Here is a 17,795-nt window from a genome sequence, read left to right as displayed (position 1 = left end):
GCCGTGCCCCGCCCCTCCCCTCCCCGCCCCCAGCGCGCGCGCACGGGGAGCCCGCCCGCCACCTCCAGCCGCGCGCGGCCTCCCGCGCACGCGCCAGCGAACGGTCGCGAGAGACCCGCCCGTGGCCCCTCTGTGTAATGGGGTGAGCGGAAGCGGGTGGGGCTCCCAGCGGGCAACTGCGGCTGCAGACACTCATTGATTCTTTCATTCATCCATTCATAAAAATGTGTGCTCGGCCAAGGTAAGTGGTAAGGATCCAAAAATGAGTTAGAACTGGCCAGTGCCTTCAAAGAACTATGGGGAGAGGGACCACGCGCAGGAAGGAGTCAAAACATACGACTAATTAATGAAATACTAATGCAATGCCTTTTTATGGAGAGCTTGCCACTGTCACCTAATCTTCACACTTTGGAGGCAGGTCTGCTCATTCTCATGTTACAGATAAGAAGACCGAAGTGAAGTGACATGTGCTCTGCAAATCAGTGAACAAATTAGACCGGACCCAATTCTGGCTTTTATGACCCTTTCCACTGTTTCCTGCTGCTTCCAGAAAGTAAGATGGGGTGTGCAAAGTCCTATAAAAGAGGAAGAAGTGATGGATTCCTTCTGGGGGAAGGGAGGACAAAAAGGCTTCCAGAATGATTCCCATGATTCCCCAGTGACAATGAAGTCATCATGTTATAACCCGTCCAGCCTGGCCACAGCCAGTCCATCTGTGGCCTGAGCAGCCTGGCCTGTCACTTCAGTGACTCATCTGCTTAGCAACGTGGCTATAGATCATCACTGTCTGGCGTCCTGCTCTGGCTTCAGCTAGTCTGCCACAATGTTGTATTTTCCCTTCTTTTGACTTGACCATAGTTCTTTCCCTGAAGGCTGCGCTCATTTTTCCTGGACCTCCTCCCTGAACCCTTTCTGAAAAATAATAGCTACCATTATAGAGTGCCTACTGGACCTACAGATACTGGGCATCAATTCACACATATGCAAACAAGAAGTAAGTTGTACCCTGATACCCCAAGAATGCAGGTTTAAGCCCAGGTCAAAAGTAGCCAATGAATGCATAAATAAGTAGAACAATAAATTGATCTCTCTCTTTCTTCTTCTCTCTTAAACATAATTAATCAGTTTTTTTAAAAGAGGCAAGTTGTGTTATTTCTAATTTACAGTTGAGGAAACTGAGACAAGTTACATAATACGCTAAATATGATACAGCTAATAAGTTCAAGGCCAGGACTCAAAGCAAGGTCTAACAGATACTGGAGCCTACACACACAATAGAATATATAGCAAAGGTGATGTGATATCACTCCATGATTAAATTACATGAGATTCTGTCTTGTTAGCAGACTCACTCTCACTCTACTAATGCCTTTGAAAAAGCAAGATACCATGTTCTGAACTGCCCATGGAGAAGGCCATGTGGCAGAAAATACCAGAGAATCTCTAGGAGCTAGGGGCAGCCTCTGGTCCAAGAGCCAGCAGCAAAGAAAAAAAACCCCAAAGTGCTAAGTCCTACAACCATAAAATCCACAACCTGAGTGAGCTTGGAAACAGATCCTTCTCCAGGTAAGAACATAGCTCAGCCATACCTAAATTCCTGATCCACAGAAACTGTGAGATAAGTGTGTGTTATTTTAAGCTGATAAGTTTGTGGTAACTTATTACACAGAAATAGGAAACGAATGTAACAGCCAGATACTCACCTTCTCAGCCTTTCATCAGCCAGAGAGGGCCATGTGACACAATCTGGCCTGAATCCACTCTTATCCCTCCTTCCTCAGTTTAATAAATGACAAACCTTTTTTTTTTCTTCCAGTTACTCAGGCCAAAACCTCAGAATGATCCTGAGTCTTCTTTCTCACGTCATATCCATTCCACTAGTAAATCCTATGCAAATTAAGAGGATAGACAGGCCTGGCTAATGTGGCTCGATTGGATGGAGCTTCGTTCCAGTGCACAGGAAGGGACTCGGGCTCGATTCCCAGTCAGGGCACGGACCCAGGTTGTGGGTTCCATCCTTGATTGGGGTGCGTGCGAGAGGCAACCGATGGATGTTTCTCTCTCACACTGATGTTTCTCTTTCTTCCTTCTGCTCTCACTCTCTCTCTCTCTCTCTCAAAAAAAAGGTATTAATTATCTAGAGAGAAGTGATGATAACAAGTACTATCAAAGTGATAGTAGTGATGGAAGAGAGTAAATGGATTTTAGAGAGACTTAGAAAGTAAAAACAGGACCTGCTATCTGCATCTGGGTACAGAGAAAAAGAAAAGACTTGAGAATGATATCCAAGTTTCTGTCTTGGGTAACTGAGATAGGGAACAATGAAGAAGAAGTCTGAAGGAGTTATGATTAGATAATTGTTTTAGATGTGTTTACTTTTAAGTGCCAAGTGAAGATGTTCAATGAACTATTGATTAAAGTGATGTAGAGCTCAGAACTGAGAGCTACCAATATTTAGATGTGTAACTAATACACATATAATCTTAATCTTAGAGTATAAATATGATCACACCACTTTTCTTTTTTCTAGTTAGTCACTTGGGCCCCTCATGTCATATTATCAGAAAGTCTAGTATCCCCTTTATTATCTTAAAACTCCAAGGTTCTTATATATTCTAAAAGGTAAGTGTGGCAGTTATCTAGTGTTATATAACAAAACAACCCAAAAATTGTGACTTAAAACAACAATCATTTATTTGGCTTACAATTCTGTGGGCCAAGTAGGCAATGACTGCTTGCTAATCTTCCTAATGGAGGATACTCAGTGTTTCTAGGGGGCTGGGGAATGTACACACCCTCTTGGAGAAGGCTGCTTTCAGTGATACTAACATGCTCTTCCATGAAAGACTCCCGATGTTATTCAAAGGAGCCCACATTACTCTTCTAAGAGCCAGCTTTAAGGATTCCTTATTATAATTATAGCAGAAACAGATACTTGTCTCCCAATACCCATTCTCCCTTTTATCGTTGGACACATAGCCACCTAGAATAAAAACATTTCCCAGCCTTTTTTATGGCTAAGTAGAGCCATGTGATTAAACTCTTACCAATGAGATGTGAGCATAAGTGATGAGGGCAACTCTTAAGTTATGTCCTTAAAGAGAAAAGGCATGTCTTCCCTTTCTCCTTTTCTCCCTTTATCCAGCCTGTTGCTTGAAAAGTGTTCATAATAGAAATTTATCTTGGACCACAGGGATGAGGAAACATTTTAGGGATGGCAATGCAACAATGTAGAAAGTTCCAAGATGAACTCATAGAGCAGAGCTGCCATCCTTGCTCTCTGTACTATTATGTGAGAGCGAACTATACTTCTCTCTTGTTTAAGTCACTGTATTTTGGGTGTCTGTTACATGTAACCAAACCTCCACTGTTTTCCGTTAAAATGGTGTCACTAGAGAAGCTGATGGATCACAAATGTAATCTTTGGCAGGGCATGGGCTCCAGATGGAAACTGAATCCATGTTATATACATTAGGATACATTTGGCATCTCAGGAAAATCAGTAATCTAAGGGAAATCCAAGAATAAAAGTAAAGCTGGCCTCAGGGAATTTGGACTGGGAGCATCTTTAGGATCCTCTGCAGTAAAAGTTACAGCAGTTCTCAACCTGTGGGTCACGAGCCCTTTGGTGGTCGAACGACCCTTTCACAGGGGTCACCCAAGACCATCCTGCATATCAGATATTTACATTACGATTCATAACAGTAGCAACATTATAGTTATGAAGTAGCAACAAAAATAATTTTATGGTTGGGTCACAACATGAGGAACTGTATTTAAAGGGCCAGAAGGTTGAGAACCACTGGTTTAGGACAATTTATTCCATGCTGTTATTACTATGACTAAGTTTCTCTCTTGATCTCTACTTTAATTCATGTGTCTTTTTTATTTTCTTCCCCGAATTAACCAGCTTATTTACCCTCTGTTATGTATTATTGCTCTATACCATAACTTCTGCCTAACAATATTTTCTACTTAGCCAAAACTTTGTCTTGATCAAAGCCTCTTCTCTTCTAATTGTCTCTCTATACAATTTAAAATTTTCATTTCTTACCTCTAATATCTGATGCATTCTCTACTTCCTAATTCACTTACCTAAGGACGAGAAGCTAATTGCCCATAGTTTACCTTTCAAAGTTACGTTAGTAGCTGCTGGATAACCAACACATTAGTTAGGGGTACCTTCCAGGTCCAATCAGCAATGTCTAGAAATTTGAAAGATAGTATCAAGTGGTATAAAAGATGACTGCCTAGGACTGTAAGGGAGGGATAATCTATCTATCTATATAAAACCCTAATATGCAAATAGACCGAATGGCTGAACAACTGGTCACTATGACCTGCACTGACCACCAGGGGGCATGCGCAGACCATGCGGGCGTCGGCAGCAGGCGGCAGAGCATGAAAAATGGTGGGCGTTGGCTGCGGTGGGATGGTGGAGCAGGTGAGCAGGAGTGCCAGACCAAGGCGGGGCACCGGTCGCTGTCATCAGGGTGAACCTCTGGTGGTTACTGAAAATTCTTTGCTCCAGTGCACCGTGGTCCCGCCCAGTACTCATACCCGCTGCTGGAACCGGCTCCACTCACACCCATTGCGGGCGCCCAGCACCGGTCCCAATCGCTCAGCGCCATCAGCGGATGCAAGCAGTGACTGCTGGCCCGATCACCCTTGAGGGCTTCTCCACCTCCCCCTACTCCTGTGGGGCAATTGGGGCAGCAGTTGCCATTTGCACCCGCTGAGGGCATTGGCCCCAATCACTCCGCACCATCAGCGGGTGCAAGCAGGACTGGCACCATCAACTCATGGGAGCAGCGGCGGCGGGAGCACAGCTGCCGGCTGCCGGCAGACAGGGGATCCAGGCTGTGGTGGGAGTGGCATGGAGGATGGGCCAAGACTCACCCCTGTGCCCACAGCAGCCTCGTGGTCCACAGTTCCTTTCAAGGTGCACCAATTCTTGCACTGGGCCCCTAGTATTCCATAAAGGAGGATGGTAGACTTCTCTGGAACTATGAGTAACATGTCTTGGATAGATACATTGGAGGGGGATAAAAGTGGAAACCAGAAACCACTTAGGAGTGTATTACAAAAGAATAAGTAAAAGTGGTCAGCTACTTATCAGAGTTTTACAGTAATAGGGCTAGACAGGAAGGTACAGATTAAGGAAATATTAAAGATGTGGAATATACAGGAATTGATGATTACCCAGATAGGGGAAATGAGCATATGGGATGAGTCCAATAATCTTCAGGAGTCTGGTTTAACTAACCAGGAGGATGCTGTTGTCTTTCACTGTTCTAGAGAACACTGAAGGAAGAGCAAGTTTCATAATTTCATTCACTCATTTACCCACAGTCAAGAAGTATGTGTTTAACCTTACATGAAAGAGAAATACTGACAAATGCATTAACTGGACATTACAAAAGAGTCCAATATTGGGATATGTTGATTTCATGGTGCCTATGAGATATATCAGATGAAAGTATGGCTCTAAAATCCAGGGAATGCTCTCAGCCTGATATACTAATACTAGAGGCCCGGTGTACAAAATTCGTGCACTGGGGGGAGGGGAGGCAGAGGGTGTCCCTCAGCCCAGCCTGTACCCTCTCCAATCTGGGACCCCTCGGGGGATGTCTGACTGCCAGTTTAGGCCCGATGTGGGATCAGGCCTAAACCAGCAGTCGGACATCCCTCTCACAATCCAGGACTGCTGGCTCCTACCCATTCGCCTGCCTGCCTGCCTGATTGCCCCTAACCGCTTCTGCCTGCCAGCCTAATCGCCCCCAACCACTCCCCTGCCGGCCTGATTGACACCTAACTGCTCCCCTGCTGGCCTGATCGCCCCCAACTGCCCTCCCCTGCTGGCCCGATGGCCCTCAACTGCCTTCCCCTGCAGGACTAATCTTGCCTCCAACTACCCTCCCCTGCTGGACTGATCTCGCCCCCAACTACCCTCCCCTGCTGCCCTGATCTCACTCCCAACTGCCCTCCCCTGCCGGCCATCTTGTGACACCATGGGGGTGGCCATCTTGTGACAACATGGGGGCAGCCATCTTGTGATGACATGAGAGTGTGAGGGTCAATTATAATAAATAGGTAATATGCAAATTGACCCTCACTCCATCACACCATCACAAGATGGCTGCACCCACAGCAGAGGCAGGCTCCCCATAACACAAGATGGCTGTGTCCACAGTGAAGGCAGGGTTCTCGTAACGAGTCGTAATGAGTGATCAGGAGGGACCTGAGGCTGTGCCCCCCGCCCAGTGGGGCTTGACGGGGGACCTCAGGCCGCACCCCCGACCCCGGTGCCAGGCCAGGGAACCTGAGGCCATGCCCCCGGACTAGTGGGGCTTGATGGGGGAACTCAGGCCATGCTCCCCACCCCAGTTCCGGGTTGGGGGACCTCAGGCTGCGCCCCCTGCCCTGGCGCCAGGCCCAGGGACCTGAGGGTGCACCAGGGGACCTGAGGCTGTGCCCCCTGCCCGGCGGGGCTTAACGGGGGTGGGGCCAGCCAGGTCTAGGTCTCGCATGATTTCGAGGTGCACACGGGTGGGCGGGGACTTGGCTGTGGGTCCCATGGCGTGCCCCAGACTCTGAGAGGAGGAAGATTTTCATATACATTTTACTAATTTTCTTTCATCTCTGACACTTCTATTATAGAGAAAGAGCAAATAGCAATATTAAAATATTTCCTTTAATTAATTCCCTTTTAATGTGCATGAATTTTGTGCACCAAGCCACTAGTATAGGATATGTGACAGAGTGAAAATGCTTACAACCTTCTCTCCCATCCTGGAGCCTTCTCCTGGGCCAAGAGAATTCTATGGATGCCAGACTGCTTTTTTGGACTTTGAGAATGCAGTATAAGGAGAATGAGAAATAGGAAGAATACAGGCATACCTCAGAGATTTTGTAGGTGCAGTTACAGACCACTGCAATAGAACAAATATCTCAGTTGTTACATAAAATTTCTCAGGAGCCAAGAAAGGGACTGATAACTCTAGCATTACATTGTGAATTTATTAAGGAAACTTACAGATGGGGTGTGCCTCCGGTGGCAGTGAGAAGACATGGATATCCTCTGTGTCCCATGGCAAATGCTGAGGGGTTCTATGGGACAGGGCAGATTGGATAGGGGTACTAGAGCATGACCCTCCCCAGGTAAGAAGAAAACACCTTACTTGCTTGCCCAGAGGTAGGCCTGTTCCAGGAACCAGCACAAACCAGCACACTGTGGGGCATAGGGGAAGTTCGATCAGTCTCTGAGGGGATTTTTGGGACGCAATCTTTGTTCTGGGCAGGAAGTAGCAGGCAGTTCAGCAGTGGCAATATCATGAAAATATCTCTCTTCCACAGCAATAAAGCAAGCCCCACTAATTTTTTTGGTTTCCCAGTGCATATAAAAGTTGTGTTTACACTATACTGCAATCTATTAAGTATGCCATAGCATTGTGTCTTTAAAAATGTACATACCTTGGCCTGGCTGGGTGTCTCAGTTGGTTGGAGCGTTGTCCCATACACCAAAAGGTTATGGGTTCAATCCCCAGTCAGGGCACCTATGATAGGCAACCGATCCATGTTTTCTCTTTCTCTATATCTCCCTTCCTCTTTCTCTAAAACCAATAAAAACATATCCTTGGGTGACGATTTTTAAAATGTGTATACCTTAATGTTAAAATACTTTATTGCTAAAAATGCTAACCATCATCTGAGCCTTTTGCCAGTCATAATATTTTGCTGGTGAAGGGTCTTGCTGCTATGTTGATGGCTACTGACTTATCAGGGTAGTGGTGGCTGTGGTAATTTTTAAAAACAAGACAGCAAGAAGTTTGCTGCATTGATTGACCTTTCTTTTCACTGATTTCTCTGTAACATACATTGCTGTTTGATAGCATTTTACTCACAGTAGAATTTTGAAAATGCTATGGCTGTTTTGATCTTCTATCCAGACCACTAAAACTTTCTCCATATCAGCAATAAGGCTGTTTTGCTTTCTGATCATGTGTGTGTTCACTGGAGTAGCACTTTTCATTTCCTTCAAGAACTTTTCCTTTGCATTCACAACTTAGCTTACTTTTGGTGCAAGAGGCCTAGCTTTTGGCCTTTCTCAGCTTTCAACATGCCTTCCTCACTAAACATAATCATTTCTAGCTTTTGATTTAAAGTGAGAGACATGCAACTCTTCCTTTCACTTAAACACTTAGAAGTAATTATGGGACTATTAATTGGCTTAATTTCAATATTGTTGTGTCTCAGGGATTGGGGAGGCCCAAGGAGGGAAAGAGAGAAAAGCTAATCGGTAGAGCAGTCAGAATATACAGAAAATTAATCAAGTTCACCATCTTATACGAGCATGGTCCATGGCACACCAAAACAATTATAATAGTAACATCAAAGATCACTAATCACACATCACCATAACAAATAAATATTAAAAAGTTTGAAATATTGCAAGAAGTACCGAAATGTGACACAAAGACATGAAGTGAGCAAATGCTGTTGGAAAAACACCACCAATAGACTTGCTCAACACAGGTTTGCCACAAGCCTTCAATTTGTAAGAAAACAAACAAAAAAACAGTATCTTCCAAAATCAATCAAGTGAAGTGCAATAAAATGAAGATAGAGGTAGAACTTAGATCAAGAAGCTAAGTCGAGCCCTGGCCAGGTGGTTCAGTTGATTGAAGTGTCATCCCATACACCAAAAGTTTAGGGGTTCGATTCCTAATCAGGTCACATACCTAGGTTTTGGGGTTCTATCCCCAGCCAGAGCATGTATGGGAGGCAACCTACCCATGTTTCCCTCTCACATAAATCTCTCTCTTTTTCCCTTTCTTAGAAACCCTTCAAAATATAGACTTCAGACATTGGGCCATGAGTTGGCAAACTACATACCACAGGCCAAATCTGGCTTGCTATCTATTTTTGTTAGGCCCGGGTCACAGATCAACATTTGCAATAAAATACCTACTACTTGATCCTTTAAAGTACAATTTGTGATGATAGAAAACACTAATTTTTTTAAACACTAATTTTTTTAAGTAAAATGTTCTCTCCCATCCAAAAAGAATTCTATTCTTTCCATGAGTTTTTATTTTTTATGCAGAGTTTAATGAGCATCATTATGACTATTACTTTGAACTCTTTATCTAATAGACAGCTTACCTTTGTTTCACTTAGTTCTTTTTCTGGGGTTTTATCTTGTATTTTTGTTTGGAATGTATTCTTTTATCTACTCTTTTTGCCTGTTTGTTTCTCTGTATTAGGTAGGTCAGCTATGTCTCCTGGTCTTTAAAAAAAAGGCCTATTTAGAAGGTGTCCTGTGGGGCTCAGTGGTGGAATCCCCTCTTGTCAGAAAGACACATGCTGCACAGGTGTTCTCGGGATGGACTAGTGTGGCCTCTTGTTGTGGTTGGGCCAGGACTGCTATGGACACACTGGCAGGAGAGGCTAGTCCCTTTCTGGGCTGGCTGTGAGGCCTGGCTGCAACTGTTGTAGACACACTGCTGCATGCTGGTACTGACTAAGGCTACCCACCGGGTGTGACAGGACAGGAGCCACTTTGGAGGGGTGCCAGCTGGGTGGGTCCTCAGGGAAATGCCAGGGTGGGGTGAACAGTGCTAGCAAGGTTAATGGAGAATGTCAGAAATGGCCCTTGCCAGCATCAGACCAGCAAGGAGGAAGGAGAGGGAAGAAAAGTGAGAGAATGACACCCACCAACACTCTGACTCAGAAGAAAGTTCTAACAGAACCCTGTCCCTCCAGCACACACCCTAAAATTAGTCAATGTATTACTTTGATGTATGACCCAGGTGCTTTTCAAACTGCAGCCTCTGTGCTCAGACTCACAAAGAGCTCAAACTTGGTTTTCTATAGCCCTTTGGCTCTCCCAGATGTAAGCCCTGCTGATTTTCAAAACAAGATGTTATGGGGCTCCTTTTCTGGTACAGGTCACCCAGTCTAGGGCTCAGAATCCCTCACTTTTGGGAGTGGGGAACCTCAGTTTATAACATTCCCACCTGTGGGTCACCACAGGAGAAGTGGCAGGTAGGGTGGGTCCTGGCTAGACTTATCTTTGCCCCTCCTACCTGTCTCAATGTGGCTTTTTCTTTTTTTTATTTTATAAATCTTTATTGTTGAAAGTATTACATATACTTTTTCCCCCATTGACCCTCTTCAGCCTCCCCCTGCTCTCCGCCCCAGGCCTTTACCACCCTATTTTATGTGTCCACAGGTTATGCATATATGCACACGAGGTCTTTGGTTGATTACCTCCCACCTACCCACCCTCCCCCACCTTCCCACCGAGATTCCACACTCTTCCATTTCTCTGGATCCACTCCGTTCATCAGTTTGTTACTTAGATTCCACATATGAGTGAGGTCATGTGATACTTGTCTTTTTCTAACTGACTTATTTCACTTAGCATGATACTCTCCAGATCCCTCCAGGCTGTCTCAAAGGTAAGAGATTCTTCTTTTTTTACTGCTGCATAGTATTCCACGGTATAAATGTACCACAGATCTTTTATTCACTCATTTCCTGATGGGCACTTGGGCTGTTTCCAGATCTTAGCTATTGTAAATTGTGCTGCTATGAACATAGGAGTGCATACATTTTTTCTGATTTGTGTATTGGGTTCCCTAGGATATATTCCTTGAAGTGAGTTCACTGGGTCAAATGGCAGTTCCATATTTAATTTTTTGAGGAAACGCCATAATGTGGCTTTTTCTTTATATCCATACTTGTAAAAAATTTGTTCTGCTAGTCTTCAGGTCATTCTCAGAGACAGTTGCTCTATATATCATTATAGTTTTGGTGTCAATGAGAGCAAGTGAGCTCAGGACCTTCCTACTCTACCACCTTGAGCATGAAGCTAGAAGCCTTTCTCTTGAAATGCCATTTTAGCTTTTCCGTGGAAAATCGTTCCTTGCTTGCGGTTGATGCACTGCCCCAGCAACAAATGTGTCTCCAGATCATTGAATCACTGCCCCACTCATGAGTTTGTTTTTTTAAGTATTCAGTTATTATTATATTTTGAATTTTGTCAATACTAAGTTTGTAGAAATTTGTTTTTCCTGTTCTTATAAAAACACCTAGATAATATCCTTAGTTTTCCCTCTTGGCCCACAAAGCCTAAAATATCTACTACCTGATCCTTTAAAGAAAAAGTTCGCTGACCTCTGGTCTGCATTAGGCAGTAAAGTAGCCATGCTCAGCGATGTGCTTTGAGACATCTGGTTGCATTTGGATAATCATTCCAAGCAAAATGGACCCCAATACAATAATCCAGAAGAGAGACAATGAGGACTGTATTAGTCAAAACTTATCAGGCTGCAAGTGATCCAAACCTAATGTAAACACATAAGCAAAAGTGAACATAGAACACACTGTTAGTTGCCTATCCAATATCCATTTCTCTAACTTCTATTCTAACAGACTTCCAATTTGCTATGGAGCACCAATGTATGTAGTAGCTAAAAATTCTAACCTTTCCAGAGTGCAAATGGGGGTCATCTGTACTTAGGGGTGGTCATATGGCTCAGTGCTGGCAAATGAGAAAATTAAAGGAAGTTTCAGAGTTAGGCTTCCAGAGGTATGTGGTTGGTGTGCATACTCCTTCAGTCCTTTGTCCTTTCCTTCTTTGTCCTTTGTCCTTTCCTTCTCTTCTTGATAAGAAAGCAGACTTTGCTTGGGAGGTACAGCCACTATCCTGCCTCATTTTAAGGATGGTGGAACAGGAAGACAGAGGAGCCTGGTCTTTTATGACATTCTGTAACCTGAAACAGTTTCTCTTACCCTGGAATGCCTATCTCCCGGTATCTTTTTATGGTAGGAAAATAAATTTCTATATGGTTAAGCCATGTTAATAATTAGTTGCAACTGAACACATCCCTAGCTGATAAAGAGAATGTATTAGAAGGATCCTAAGAACTCACAGATTATGCAAACTGAACTGGAGCTCAACCAACTGTTCTTGAAAGATGCCGAGTACTGTAGAGCTTACTTCTTTATTTCATTGCTTAATAAATAGGAAGGACTGATTTACTATATCATGATATCCTCTTACAATGCAATATTATATAACCACTATAATGATATAATGATATAAATTAAAAAGTATATACTAGCCGGTTTGGCTTAGTGGATAGAGCATTGTCCTGGGTTCGATTCTGGTCAGGGGCACATGCCTAGGTTGTGGGCTCGATCCCCAGTAGGGGGATGCAGAAGGCAGCCGATCAATGATTCTCTCTCATCATTGATATTTCTAACTCTCTCTCTCCCTCTCCCTTCCTCTCTAAAGTCAATAAAAATGTATTTTTTAAAAAAGCATATAGCAGCATGAAAAATGCTTCTAACATAACCTTAGTTATATTAGCAATGCTCCATGTATAAATTCAAATCAACAAAAGTGTATTAAGTAGAAAATTAAAGTTTACCCCAGGGTAACTATTGTTAAAAGTTTTGTATGTTTACAAACATTTTCCTATGCACAGAAAATTGTATATTCTAATTTTACTTATCAGTGTATGTTGAGCATTTTACATATCATTAAAAGTATGCCGAAACCGGTTTGGCTCAGTGGATAGAGCGTTGGCCTGTGGACTGAAAGGTCCCAGGTTCAATTCCAGTCAAGGGCATGTACCTGGGTTGCGGGCACATCCCCAGTAGGAGATGTGCAGGAGGCAGCTGATCGATGTTTCTCTCTCATCGATGTTTCTAACTCTCTATCTCTCTCCCTTCCTCTCTGTAAAAAATCAATAAAATATATTTAAAAAAAAAAAAAGTAAGAAAGACGTATAATTCACCTAGTTAGGACAGGTTGGTCTACTCTGGTCCAATCAACAGTGGCCAATGGATGAAGGTCCCACTTGAGGCTAGGCTAGAGTAAGGAAGGTGATGATATGAATAGGTCCTTCGGCTCTCAGAGAAGGGTGAATCACTGTAAGCTAAGAAGATACCCCCAAAGATGTCTACTAATGCCTTCATGTGTCAATTTACCTTCTTAGAATGGACAGATAAGTTAAATCATCACATCAAATGATATGGGCATTGTAAGGCCAATTTGCTTTCCAAAGAAAGCATCAGGTCTCCGCGCCGCCGCCATGGCCGATGTGGAAGACGCTGAGGAGCCCTGTGCCCTGTCCTCTCACTCCGGGGGCGCGGGCTCCAAGTCGGGAGGCGACAAGATGTTCTCTCTCAAGAAGTGGAACACAGTGGCCATGTGGAGCTGGGACGTGGAGTGCGATACATGCGCCATCTGCAGGGTCCAGGTGATGGATGCCTGTCTTAGATGTCAAGCTGAAAACAAACAAGAGGATTGTGTTGTGGTCTGGGGAGAATGTAATCATTCCTTCCACAACTGCTGCATGTCCCTGTGGGTGAAACAGAACAATCGCTGCCCTCTCTGCCAGCAAGACTGGGTGGTCCAAAGAATCGGCAAATGAGATTGGTGAAAGGGCCTCTTAGTGCATTTGTCCAGAGCCCTGGTGGATCGCCTTATCAAGTGCCCTACAACAACCAGGATACTCCGGAGGACTAAGTCTTCCAATAGGAGGAGATGGATCTTTGGTCCTTGAGTACTCATCCAAGGCATTGGGTTAGCATTTTGTCAGTTTCATTTTCAGAAATTCTCTACAATTAAGAAGATAATTTATTAAAGATGGTCTTTCCTATCTCTGTGGTATGTGTCACACTGCTTAGAAGTGCTATAAAGGAGGAGAGAACTACAAATTGAATGACCTTTATAATTTACTTATTAATATGTAAGGGGCTGTGGAAGCAGTTCCGTTGGAAGAGAACTTTTGCATGCTTTAAGGTTGATCAGTTAAAAAAAAAAAAAAAGACAATGTTATAGAAGCTCTCCCACTGCAGACACAGCGGACTCTCATAGCCAGTTAGCCTGGAGGTCAAATCACCCCCAGTACTGCCAACAACAATCAAGGCTTAACTACAACAAGACTGCGCACAAAGACCACAAGGGGGTGTACCAAGAAAGCATAAAAAATGCGGAGACAAAAAAACAGGACAAAACTGTCAATGGAGGATATTGAGTTCAGAACCACACTTTTAAGGTCTCTTAAGAACTGTCTAGAAGCCGCCGATAAATGTAGTGAGATCCTCAAGAAAACTAATGAGACCCTCGATGTTATGATAAAGAACCAACTAGAAATTAAGCATACACGGACTGAAATAACGAATACTATACAGACTCCCAACAGCAGACCAGAGGAGCGCAAGAATCAAGGCAAAGATTTGAAATGCGAAGAAGCAAAAAACACCCAACCAGAAAAGCAAAATGAAAAAAGAATCCAAAAATACAAAGATAGTGTAAGGAGCCTCTGGGACAGCTTCAAGCGTACCAACATCAGAATTATAGGGGTGCCAGAAGATGAGAGAGAGCAAGATATTGAAAACCTATTTGAAGAAATAATGACAGAAAACTTCCCCCACCTGGTGAAAGAAATAGACTTACAGGTCCAGGAAGCGCAGAGAACCCCAAACAAAAGGAATCCAAAGAGGACCACACCAAGACACATCATAATTAAAATGCCAAGAGAAAAAGACAAAGAAAGAATCTTAAAAGCAGCAAGAGAAAGACAATCAGTTACCTACAAGGGAATACCCATATGACTGTCAGCTGATTTCTCAACAAAAACTTTGCAGGCCAGAAGGGAATGGCAAGAAATATTCAAAGTGATGAATAGCAAGAACCTACAACCAAGATTACTTTATCCAGCAAAGCTATCATTCAGAACTGAAGGTCAGATAAAGAGCTTCACAGATAAGGAAAAGCTAAAGGAGTTCATCACCACCAAACCAGTATTATATGAAATGCTGAAAGGTATCCTTTAAGAAGAGGAGGAAGAAGAAAAAGGTAAAGATACAAATTATGAACAACAAACATGCATCTATCAACAAGTGAATCTAAGAATCAAGTGAATAAATAATCTGGTGATCATAATAGAATCAGGGACATAGAAAGGGAATGGACTGACTATTCTTGGGGGGGAAAGGGGTGTGGGAGATGCGGGAAGAGACTGGACAAAAATCGTGCACCTATGGATGAGGACAGTGGGTGGGGAGTGAGGGCGGAGGGTGGGGCGGGATCTGGGAGGAGGGGAGTTATGGGGGGAAAAAAGAGGAACAAATGTAATAATCTGAACAATAAAGATTTAATTAAAAAAAAGACAATGTTATAATAACAAATAAAATACAGTTTAAACCCCCCCCCCCAAAAAAAAAGAAAAAAAGCATCAGCCTACACTTCCACCTGCAGTGTCTGGGAGTTCCTGTTTGCCTACACCCTGCTAACTCAAAAAAACTGGAGGCTCTGACATTTTCTTCTTTTGAAAGGGAAAAAGTGGTATCTCAATGTTGTTTTAATTTTTTTTTAATCACTAGTGGGCTGAGCATTTTCTTAGGTATTGATGGACACAGCAGAGCTGCTTTGTGAGCCTCTCCATGGTAAGATTGTGAAGATTCTCCCCCACAGGGCTGAGGAGTGAGGCTTTCTGATGGGACAGATGAATGGACAGGATCTCTGAAGCTGTTATACAAATGTCTGCATTTCTTCCAGGCTGCCTATGCCTGCTGGCCAGCCACTACCATCCCCTGCCTGGATCCCCTCACTCCCACCAGCAGAAACTCTAGATGTGAGGTCTCCCAGCTCTGTTGGAAAGTAATAATTTGCAAAGCAAGCTCAGAAGCCCCTATTAGCAGAGTCAACACTGTAGCAACCTGTACTACAGCACAGAAGCTGGGTATGTGTGGTACCAGATCCAGCTATCTGGAGAATTTAGCTGTATTATCTTGTGGGTGGAGCATAGAGCTATGAAGACTAAAGTTTCATTCCCCTGCCCTTCATCTCTCTGCGATGTTTCACCCATCCCACCCACAGCCTCCAGTGCACATTTCTGTTATTGCATTTGGTATACTGTGTTATCAATATCTGTGCTAGTGTCTTTTTCCTCCATAAAGTATCAACTCCTTCAGGACAGGAGTTGAGGTCTGTCTTGTTCATCTCTGTGTCCTCAGTTCTGTGAAATTCCTCTACTAGACTTGCTCTGCCAGTATTTCATCAGAGCTCCCTGGTTGGGAAAGATAAAAACTAGAGACTATAAGTACAGTAGAGGCCCAAGAAGGACCATTTGTTATCCGAAAAGCTAAAGAACATATTTTTTACTGAGGACTGAATGTATAAGATTTATGGTAAAGGGAAACTAGCATTTTCTAAGTAACTACTAAGTGCCAGGCATTTGTACTATTTAGTCCTCTCATTCACTTGGTTTCTTGCTTATAGCTGTCAGGCTCCCTGTACTATAAGAAAAACAGTAGTCAGCATCTCCAGGCTTACATTATCATAGATAAGAATCTGCAACCAAAAAAGAGAGGGATTCTCTCCCACAGTCTATAGATTAAGCCAAAAAATTATTCTGATTAGGTCTACTTTGGTCACATGTCCCCTGTGGGACAATCACTGAGCCAGGAGAGGAACAAGTTTTGTTAACCCAAACAACGGAAATGGAAAAGCTTGCTGGACAGCCAAGAGCCTTAGTTACCAGGGCTAAAAAAGTATTGGAGCAACTGTCTGCTTTGGTATCCTTTCCTCTAACACTATAAGGACTGTCTTCTTGTGCCTTGAGGGAATGCCTTTTTAGCCAAGCGTTGAATAGTGGGCCTGGTCTGAAATAATATGGAGAACTGAACAGTCAGCACATCTGGGTGAAACTTCTCCCACTACTAGGTCTTCAGATAAGAAATTTCAGGTCCAGGCAGAATCCATATCAGTCCCCAAGCAACTGGGGTTGTTTTGAGACCAAACACAGTCATGCCCCATTTTTTTTAATCCTACTTAATTTCCAGTCTCCTTCACTAAATGATGACTGACTCTCAAACTCACTCTTCCTCTAGCCATTTTCTTCACTCACTTTTTAAGAGACTTGCTATGGAAATTTATTCATCCATCCCTTCCAAAATAATTTATTAAACACCTGCTATGTACCAGGACTAAGTTGGGCATCTTAAAAAACTTAAAAATAGCCCTAGCCGGTTTTGCTCAGTGGATAGAGCACTTGTTTGTGGACTGAAGAGTCCCAGGTTCAATTCCGGTCAAGGGCATGTACCTTGGTTGCAGGCTCCTTCCTGGACTGGGCTCTGGTCAGGCGTGTGCAGGAGGCAACCAATCAATGTTTCTCTCACATCGATGTTTCTCTGTTTTTCCCTCTCTTCCACTCTCTCTAAAAATCAATAGAAAAATATCCTCAGATGAGGATTAAAAAAAAAACTTAAAAATAGAAAACCTGCCCGGCCAGCATGGCTCAGTGGTTGAGTGCCAACCTGTGAACCAGGAGGTCATGGTTCGATTCCCGGTCAGGGCACATGCCCGGGTTGCCAGCTTGATCTCCAGTGTGGGGCATGCAGGAGGCAGCCGATCCATGATTCTCTCTCGTCACCGATGTTTCTGTCTCTCTCTCCCTCTCCTTTCCTTTCTGAAATCAATGAAAATACATATTATAAAAAAAAAAAAAATAGAAGACCTACAGGGGGTTAAATCAACAGATGTCAGCCTGACCAGATGAATCTTTCCACTGAGTCCTTTCAGACTCTTCCTGAATCCCAGGTCTGCAGAGCACTAAACAAAACAGGTGTGTGGACGAAAGGGACCTCGTGCTAACCTGACAAGCTCAGGGAAGGCCTGCATGGGGGTCTTACAAACTCAGAGACCTAAAGTAACCACAAGGGATGGTCTGAAATTAAACTTTAACTAAAAGCAGTTATGGTGGGTAGTTACA

The 17,795-nt window shown here is 43.6% G+C and overlaps 1 protein-coding gene across 1 annotated transcript; it reads left to right on the top strand.

Moving 5' to 3' along the window:
- Nucleotides 1-13,094: 13,094 nt before the first annotated feature.
- LOC132231230 (RING-box protein 2-like) lies at nt 13,095-13,676 on the top strand. Its single transcript, XM_059689992.1, has one exon. It carries the CDS (start codon nt 13,107-13,109, stop codon nt 13,446-13,448), a length of 342 nt encoding a protein of 113 aa, XP_059545975.1. The 5' UTR covers nt 13,095-13,106; the 3' UTR covers nt 13,449-13,676.
- The last annotated feature ends 4,119 nt before the right edge of the window (nt 13,677-17,795 follow it).

The sequence above is a fragment of the Myotis daubentonii genome, chromosome 3, assembly GCF_963259705.1.
Source record: "Myotis daubentonii chromosome 3, mMyoDau2.1, whole genome shotgun sequence".
In the NCBI taxonomy this organism is placed as follows: domain Eukaryota; kingdom Metazoa; phylum Chordata; class Mammalia; order Chiroptera; family Vespertilionidae; genus Myotis; species Myotis daubentonii.
Note: the sequence above shows the minus strand (reverse complement) of the source record. Positions and strands in the feature narration are given on the sequence as shown.

Coding starts and splice junctions, on each gene's coding strand:
- LOC132231230 (XM_059689992.1), top strand. CDS start 13,107: ATGGCCGATGTGGAAGACGCTGAGGAGCCCTGTGCCCTGTCCTCTCAC.